General features: G+C 44.1%; 1 protein-coding gene across 1 annotated transcript; it reads right to left on the bottom strand.

Annotated features, from left to right (window-relative positions):
• Positions 1-257: 257 nt before the first annotated feature.
• On the bottom strand, positions 258-1119 carry LOC133910916 (germin-like protein 3-1). Its single transcript, XM_062353153.1, has one exon. The coding sequence runs from the start codon at positions 1061-1063 to the stop codon at positions 374-376; it is 690 nt and encodes a 229-aa protein (XP_062209137.1). The 5' UTR covers positions 1064-1119; the 3' UTR covers positions 258-373.
• Positions 1120-9865: the final 8746 nt, after the last annotated feature.

The following is a 9865-nucleotide window of genomic DNA, read 5'->3' as shown; positions in this document are numbered from 1 at the left end:
ATCAGAGACATCGACCTCTTTCTCGCTAAAGCAGAGTGCATAGCTTTGTACTGCGGTTAACCTTCGCGACTCGTCGTCTTCTTGTTCTTCCCTGGCGCCTGCCACGAGCACCAAATATCGCCGATTTTTCCAACGCATCATACGTACGCAGATTAACACGGCGAGAACTTGCGCCTGAATACCGTCCAGAAATATAAAAAAGTCGACGCAAAGATCATCAATGGATACGCTTTTGTACATCAGCATGTCATTTTTTTTTGTGTGTTTGTTCATATTTTCACAGTAATGGGCCATTGGCACGCGAGAGACACTCCTTGAATGGGCCGGAATTAGGCTTAGGCACTTTTCTTGCCCCCCATGCACGGATTTTTTTCTAGGATCCACCGAGGTTTCTTTGGATCCTCTGCACGTCCTGGCCGTTGATCTTGAAGGCCTTCTTGAGGACCTCCTCCGGCATCTGTGGCTCCGTGCGGAACGCCGAGAACGGCACCAGCTGCGCGCCGGGGCTCTGGCTGTTGAGCCCCGACAGCACCACGGCCGGCGCCGCCGTGTCCATGTTGTACAGGAAGTGCACCATCGCCCTCGGGAACACGAACGCCTCGCCGGCGCGCAGCAGCTGCGTGTACAGCCTGTACGACGTGTCCGCGAACCCGACTAGGACACTGCCCGCGAGCACGAGCGCCACCTCCGACGCGCGCGGGTGCGAGTGCGGCGGCGCCATCCCTCCCGGGGCCAGGTCGATGCGCGCCATGGCGAGCCCCTGCGCGTTCGCGCCGGGCAGGGACGACGCTGGGCTCGTCAGCGTCACGTTGAATCCGAACACCGTGGCGGCCGGGTTCGTCGCCCGCGATAGCGCTGAGGTGGCAAAGTGCTCGGCGCGTGCCGCCGCCGGGTCGATGCAGGCCAGGCCGTTGAAGTGGAACGAAGAAGGGGACGCCGCCGCCGCCGCCGTGTCGGCGACGCAGTAGTCGAGGAGGAGGTCAGGATCGGACACGCAGAGGGTGGCGAAGAGGAGAGAGAGGACGATTCGATGGATGATGCTGGCACGGTCAGCTGCTGTCATGGCTACTCCTCGATTCGCTTGCTCTGAATTTTGGCGGGAAATAAGTTAGCATGCCCTTTAGGTTCAGTGATCAGTGTAGTCGCGTATAAGTAGTGATATTAATGAAGTGTAGTTCGTGGCACGCGAGCGTGTAAGCTCTATCTATGATGCTTTGAAGTTACTATGAGTATGAGTAGCAGCAAGGTCAGGGCTAGCCTGCCTTCAAGCACGAGGGACGTCCTATGGGGATTTCCTTTCACCAAACCAAACCCAGTGGCCAGTGGGCTATGTATCTTTTGATCAAAGCACGGAGGGTTCTTATGCAGCAAACAGGAATTTTCAGCATGCGAAGAGCATAAGCAAGCACCAAATCAACCGAGAGTGAATTGGAAGGAAACGCCACACCTAATCAGTGGGCGACACATTTCATTTATTGAGTACCAGACCGGCTACAATTCATATTCAGTATACAAACAACTTCAGATAATACAGGGAGCACGTTGCTTAGATCGTGCTAGAAGTGACGGTAGCTAAGCTGACCAATCCATTTTTATCTTTGACAACCTCCCTCAATCTGAACAATGCTTTGTCATGTTGAGATTTTTTCTCAGTAGTGCCAATTGCCTTGCAGCCAAAGGTTTTCGTGAAGCCATCAACAATTTAGTCTCGGCTGGATATAAATCTTTGTCCAGCGCGTTCCTTGCTACACGTTCACGAGCAAAATAAAAATCAATTTCAATGTGTTTTGCTCTAGCATGGAAGACCGAGTTTGCTGATAGAAATGTGGCTCCCAAGTTATCACACCACAAGCAGGGAGCCAGATCCTGATGAACACCAAATTCTCCAAGCAAGGTTGTACATAGACAATTTCTACTGTTGCATTTTCTAATCCTTTGTACTCAGACTCAGTGCTAGATCGTGATGCAGTGGCCTGCTTCCTTGAGCTTAGGAGATAAGGTTAGTTCCAAAATAAACAGCAAACTGGCTTGTAGACCTCCGATCATCAAGGCAGCCTGCCCAATCAACATCTGAAAAGGCACTAATTTAACTGGTTGATAGCTAGCCCAATTGTTGGTGTAAATTTCAAATATCTGAGAATTCGCTTAGCAGTTCCCCAGTGAATGGTGGTTGGAGCAGATAGGAACTGACAAACACGATTCACAGCAAAAGCGATGTCAGGACGAGCGAGAGTCAAATATTGCAGTGCCCCTATCACACTTCTGTATGCGAAGGCATCATCAGCTGACAACAGATCCCCTTCAATTTTAGACAACTTCTCTGATGTTGCAATTGGTGTACTGATTGGCTTGCAATGAGACATATTGGCTTGATGCAGTAGATTAATGATATACTTGCTTTGACTGAGCAATATACTTGATGCAGTGGGTTGAACCTCAAGACCTAGAAAATAATGAAGAGCTGACTCCACCTAAATCAAGCGCATGGGCCTGTTGGGATCGCCGGCTGGCTGTGCTCACGATTAAGTAGCGGAGTACTCTTCCTCTCTTGAGTCTTAAGTGGATTGGAGGAGAAAAGTAAGAGGCCAGTAAAAAAAATATTCCCCCATCGATTCCATCTCAATCCCCTTCCCAAATTTGTTCTTACCTACTGTTCTAGCTCTTTTAGGTGGACTTATAGTTGATTCTTTCCTAGATCTATGGATTGGAAGAGAAAAGGAGGAGGTTAGTAAAAAATATATTTTCCCCATGTGATTCCATCTCAATACCCTTCCGAAATTTGTTCTTACCTACTATTCTTTCCCTTGCTAACTAATTGTAAATTTAATTGACCTGCTCCCTGATTAGAACTATTGGTTGTCTCTTTAGCTAAAATTTTGTTTCATTTGCCCAGATGAACATGGATTAGCATCAATATTATTATTAATGTATGTGTTACATGATGTGGAGGCAAAAGCTTTAGTTGTGCTAGTTCTTCTATTAGCTCTATAGTGGAGAAACAATGATGGTAGGAGGGGTAGGGTCGAGGTGCAAAATATGATCCACTGGTTGGTAGAGATATTAGTAGGACTAATACATTGGTTAGGCTGATTAATACCTCAGATTCAACATGCATTAAACAATTAAAGATGTCTCGAGTTGTATTCTATGATCTCTATGTACCAGGATTAAAGGTAGGGGTCTTTTGGTTGAAACATTTCATGTTTCAGTAGCGGAATAAGTGGCAATGTTTCTATACATGGTGGGACAACATCACACAAATGCATCTGTCGGGTTTTCATTTTGGCGATCTGGTGAGACAGTGAGTAGGTACTTCGATGTTGTCTTGCATGCATTGGGCCAGTTAGCACCTGATCTCATTTATGTTAAATCAACGGATATGCACACAAATATCACTAGTAGCCTAAACAAAGTATATCCCTACTTTGAGGTAACCCTACATTAACCAATAGTTTTTTTAGAGCCACTCTTTGCTTAAGTTTTGCTGAAGTGGCGCGACAATCGTCCACACAACACCACGAATGGAGAAGCCCCAAAGCCGTGGGATAACAGGTGTTGTACCAAACTCCACCAGGGACAACCTCGTGTGCCATTTGCCCAGGCAAGCATACACAAAAAATGCAAGGAAGTTTTCACACACTGATTAATATGCTTGGTTTGACCATCGGTTTGAGGGTGATACAAAGTGCTCATGCACAATTGTGTACTTGAGGGGCAAAACAATTCCTGCCAAAAGGTGCTCTTGAAGATCTTGTCACTGTTAGAGATGGTGGACATCAGCATGCCATGAAACTTGTAAATGTTGTCCAGGAAAAGCTTCGTGACCTTAGCTGCAATAAAGGGATGCATAAGAGGTAGGAAATGAGCATAGCGCAATAGCTTATCCACGACCACGAGAGTACAATTAGCAGATCCGGAGCGCAGTAAACCTTCAATGAAGTCCATCGACACCATGTCCCAAGCTTTGTTAGGTATGGGAAGGGGCTGCAATAGCCCGGGATATCGAGCATGATCAGGTTTTGCCTGTTGGCAGACCTAACAATTAGCCACATACTATTATACTGCTATTTTCATGCCATTCCAATCGAAAAGTTGCTTAATTCGACGGTATGTGACAGTAAACATGGAGTGGCCACCAATGGCACTATAGTGCAGTGCAGCCATGACCTTGGTCTGCAATGCAGTATTGGTGCCCAACCACACAAGCCCTTTGCCACGCAAAATACCATCTTGGAGTTGAGATCGTGCTGATGCATCCGGATGGATTGCCAATTCAGTAAGGAGTTGCTAAGCCTGAGGATCATCATTATATCCTTGAATTACTTCATCCAGCCATTGGGGACTACAGCTCAAAATCGACAACGGAGATTTTGAAGGATGGGGCCGTCTAGGCAACATTCATGCAACTCTCTTGTTGGACCCTTTCTTCTATACTATCCGGTATTGCAGACCAAGCAGTTTGGTAAAGAATTTTTGTTGCCAAATAGTGTTGAGGCGCTGCTCATTCAAATGAGAAAGGCTTCGTTGGTCAGTGTAAATCGCAAACTCAGCATGTTGGAGATAAGAACGCCATTTATCCACTGCAATAAGAATAACTAAATATTCTTTTTCGTATGTGGAGAGACCACTTGTCTAAGGACCAAGAGCTTTACTAACAAAAGACAATGGATGGCCATCCTGTACTAGCAATGTACCAACACCATGATCAGAGGCATTGGTTTAAATGCCAAATTGTCATGAGAAATCAAGTAGACTCAATATTGGTGCTGAGCATATGGCTTCCTTGAGGACTACAAAAGCTGATGTGTGATCTTCGGTCCAAGTGAACAAACACCCCTTTTTGAGCAAAACGAACAATGGCCTACTGATCACTCTGAAACTTCTGACGAGATTCAGGTAATAATTGGCTAAGCCCAAAAAACTGTGCAACTCTTTAGCTGTCTGAGGTAATGGCCAAGATCTGATGACTTTAATTTTGACAGGATCAATAGTCACTCCCTTACTGTTGATAACATGGCCGAGGTAAGAAATTTCTTCTTTGCCAAAAGAGCATTTGCTAAACTTAATTTACCACCGATCTTTCTGCGGTAACTCTAGAACTTATGTGAGATGTTGTAAATGAGATTCACAAGTGGAACTATAGACCAATATGTCGTCAAAGAGTACTAATGCACATTTACACAGAAGAGGAGCCAATGTGATATTCATAGCACCTTGGAATATAGCTGGAGCACCCGAGAGCCCAAATGCCATAACCTTGAATTCAAAATGACCATGGTGGGTTTGGAAAGCCATTTTATGTTCTTCTCCAGGTTCCAACCTTATCTGATGATAGCTAGCTCGCAAGTCCAGATTAGAAAACCATCTGGCTCCACACAATTCATCCAAGAACTCATCAATAATAGAAATTGGACACTTGATATTCATTGTGGGTGCATTGAGATGTCTATAGTCCACACAAAATTACCATGTACCATCATTTTTCTTCACCAATACCACATATGAAGAGAATGCACTAGTGCTAGGTTGGATCACCCCACTATCTAACATCTCAGCCACTTGTTTCTAAATTTCAGTTTTGAGAGCAGGAGTATAACGATACAGTCTCATATTAACTGGTCGAGTGTAGCATCTAGGCCCCTAGATAAGTGGTAAGTGTTTCGGTGATTAATGACAACCATATTACTGTGACTAATAATTTATTTTGAATGGAATCAAAAATTTAGTATACAATGATATTTGGGCAATCTTGGTCTCTAAAGTGCTTATATGGACAATCAAAGGACATATGCTTTAAGATTAAGGATCTTCTAGTTCTAAGTGTCACAAAGGAGATGGAGGACACTTAGAGTAGTATAGGTCTTCTTTTCTTTTAGTCTTTTGACCGTATTATAAAGGGGGGCTGAAAGTAGTAGCTTGATTTAGTGAGTCTAGACATAGCTGATGCACACTTGTTAAATTCTAGCACTAGGTAGAGCATACAAGTCCATGGTGAAGTTATCGAGGAGTTAGAGCTCAAAGAGAGTTGAATTGGACGAGCTCAGAAAAAATATATATATATCACTCACCGGATTATCCTCTGATGGATGTCTAATACTCACCGGATAAACACTAATTGAGGCATCCGAATTATATGAAAAATTTCAGAAGTGTTACACCGGAATATCCGATGATGGAAGCCCGGTGACCACCGGAGCTTTTCCAGCAGAGAAAATTTTCGGAGAAAAATAATTTTGTACTCACCGGATTATCCGATGACTGCATAATATGAACACCGGACTATTTCTTACTGAGAGCATTGCTTTGGGCCACAGTGGAAAATTACGTTCACCGGACTATCCGGTGACTTAGCTGGCAGACCACCGGAGAAATGTTGTGAAGAAACTCAGACAAATTGAACTCACCGGATTATCCGGTGAGAGCAAAAATATCACCGGAGTATTTCTTGCAGAAGGTTCTAAAATTCAAAGGGTCGGGTGGGTTGTACTTACCGGATTATCCGGTGATGACTGCGTGTTCACCGGAGTTTATCACCGGACAAATATTGCCGTGCAACGGCTAGTGACAGCTGGCTCTGGGTTTGAACCCACTGGATTATCCGATGATCTTAAGGATATAGCCAGCGGATTATCCGGTGATTACAGAAAAATGAGAGTGGTTAGCCAACGGCTAATTTTGATCTCTAGTCTATAAATACTCACTCAGTTGGTTTCAAGAGGCGCCCTTGCGACACTGTAGCAACTCATACACTTGGTGTGATAGTTAGAAGCAAGAGAGAGCACTTGAGTGAATTCCAAGTTCTTGATTGAAGGTTAAGGACATCATTAGTGCTTGGAGAGTAACAAGATGTGCATCTAGCTGTAGTCTAGGTTTAGTCTCTGTCAAGTGAAGCTTGAAGCTTGTTACTCTTAGTGGTTGGTAATACCTAGACGGTCTTGGTAATCGGAGGTGTTCTCGGTGAGCTCTTGGAGGTCTTGTGGGAGCCCCGGGAAGAGCTTGTACTTGGTTTGATGCCCGCCAATCCGGAGATGGAGAAGTGGCAATCCGGAGAGAGCACTTGAGTCTTGGTGACTCAAGGGGGAGCTATATCCTTGGTGGATACTCCAACGAGGACTAGGGGGAAGTGCCAACTTCTCGATACCTCGGGAAAAAATCGGTGTTCTCTTCTCCATCTATTTACATTCCCGTAATTTACTTTGAGCATTTTCTTCGTGCAAGCTTTCTATCTCCTCTTGTTCTTGGTTCTTTTGCTTGCTTGTTTAGTTGCCTTGTTCTTTCTTGTTCGTTTAGTAGCATTTCATTTCATCTAGGATAAGGTTGTCTTGTGCTCTAAAAATCGGTAAAAATTTGATTAGTGCCCAATTCACCCCCCCTCTTGGGTCACTCGATCCTTTCAATTGGTATCCTTTCAATTCGTTTAGACATGGACATATCTATCTTATGGATTTTTCTTCTAATGAAGCTAGCTTAACTACATGCCTCTTCTCCAAGACTTCCATGGGTTGGCTTTGGCATCGTCGACTTGCACATATTGGCATGAGCCAACTTAAGAAAGTGTTCAAACATGAAATGGTGGTTGGCTTGAAGGATGTGGTATTCGAGAAGGACAAATTGTGTAGCACTTGCCAAGTAAGGAAGCAAGTTGCGAGCTCACATCCATACAAGTCAATGATGTCTACATCAAGACCCTTGGAGCTTCTACACATGGATCTCTTCGGACCAACCACCTACAAAAGTCTTGGTGGTAATCTCTATTGCCTTGTCATTGTTGATGATTATACAAGATACACTTGGACTTTCTTTCTAGATGACAAGTGCAAGACCGTTGGGATCTTCAAGAAATTCGCGAAGAGGGCCCAAAATGAGTTTGAGTCCACACTTGTGAAGATCTGGAGTGACAATGGCACGGAGTTCAAGAACATTCAAATTGAAGATTTTTGTGATGATAGAGGCATCAAACATGAGTTCTCTTCAATCTACACCCCTCAACAAAATGGCGTGGTTGAGAGAAAGAACAAGACCTTGATCACTCTTGCAAGAGCAATGTTGGATGAGTATGGTACACCAGAGAAGTTTTGGGCGGAAGCAATCAACACGGCGTGCCATGCATCAAATCGAGTCTATCTTCATCGATTATTGAAGAAAATACCATATGAGCTTCTCATTGGGAGGAAACCTAATGTCTCCTACTTCCGGGTGTTCGGGTGTAAGTGCTTCATCTACAAGAAAAAGGAACGCCTAGGCAAGTTCGAAAAACGTTATGATATTGGTTTTCTTGTTGGTTATGCATCAAACTCCAAAGCATATCGAGTATTCAACAATGCCACCGGTTTTGTTGAAGAAACTTGTGATGTGGAGTTTGATGAATCTAATGGCTCCCAAGGAGAAGGTATTTCTTGCCATGATGTAGGTGATGAACCCGTGAGAGACGTATTGAAGAATATGGTAATTGGGGATATCAAGCCTAAGGAGGATGATGAAGATATACCTTCCACTTCCATTCCGCACACCTCCATGGCGCCCCAAGTTGATGAAGATGAGGACAAGGATGATCAACCACTTCCATCACAAGATGTCGATATCTCTCAAGAGGAAGCTCAAGCTCAAGCTCAAGATGTTAAACCACCACAAGACACACCTCAACAACCACAAATGAAGCATACACACATTTCTAAGGATCACCCAATTGACTTGATCATTGGAAGTCCATCTAGGGGAGTACAAACTCGCTCTCGTCAATTTGCTTCATTTTGTAAACATTACTCGTTTGTCTCGTGTTTGGAACCCACATATATAGATGAGGCTCTCAAGGATCCGGACTGGGTATTGGCAATGCAAGAAGAACTTAACAACTTCACTCGCAATGAAGTATGAATACTTGAAGAGAGGCCTCAAGACAAGAACGTGATTGGAACAAAGTGGGTTTTTCACAACAAGCAAGATGAATATGGTATGGTGGTACGCAACAAGGCAAGACTTGTCGCGCAAGGTTTTGCACAAGTTGAAGGTTTGGATTTTGGCGAAACATTCGCTCCCGTGGCAAGGCTTGAAGCCATCCGTATCCTCCTTGCATTTGCTTCACATCATAACATTAAGCTTTATCAAATGGATGTGAAAAGTGCATTCTTAAATGGCTTCATTAATGAACTTATTTATGTTGAACAACCCCCCAGTTTCGAAGATCCTAGATACTCTAATCATGTTTATAGGTTGCACAAGGCGCTTTATGGACTCAAGCAAGCCCCACGAGCTTGGTATGAACGCCTACATGACTTCCTCATCAACCAAGGATTCAAAATCGGGAGGGTGGACACCATATTGTTCACAAAGATCATTGACAATGAGCTTTTCTTGTGTCAAATTTATGTTGATGATATTATTTTTGGTTCAACTAACAAAGATTTTTGCAAGGAATTTGGTGACATGATGTCTAGAGAGTTCGAGATGTCAATGATTGGCGAGCTCAACTACTTTCTTGGGTTTCAAATCAAGCAATTGAAGGAAGGGACATTCATCCATCAAGAGAAGTACACGAGGGACATCCTCAAGAAGTTCAAGATGGATGATTGCAAGCCAATCAAGACCCCTATGCCTACCAATGGACATCTCGACTTGGATGAAATGGGTAAATCGATTGACCAAAAACTTTATCGTTCTATGATTGGGTCACTCCTTTACCTTACAGCATCTAGGCCCGATATCATGTTTAGTGTATGCATGTGCGCTCACTTTCAAGCTAATCCTAAGGAATCGCATCTTAGCGCGGTTAAAAGAATCCTTAGATACCTAAAGCATAGACCTAGCATAGGCTTGTGGTACCCGAGAGGCGCTAGTTTCCTACTTTTGGGATACTCGGATTCAGACT

The sequence above is a fragment of the Phragmites australis genome, chromosome 3 (assembly GCF_958298935.1).
Source record: "Phragmites australis chromosome 3, lpPhrAust1.1, whole genome shotgun sequence".
NCBI lineage: Eukaryota > Viridiplantae > Streptophyta > Magnoliopsida > Poales > Poaceae > Phragmites > Phragmites australis.
This window is presented reverse-complemented; position numbering and strand designations above follow the sequence as displayed.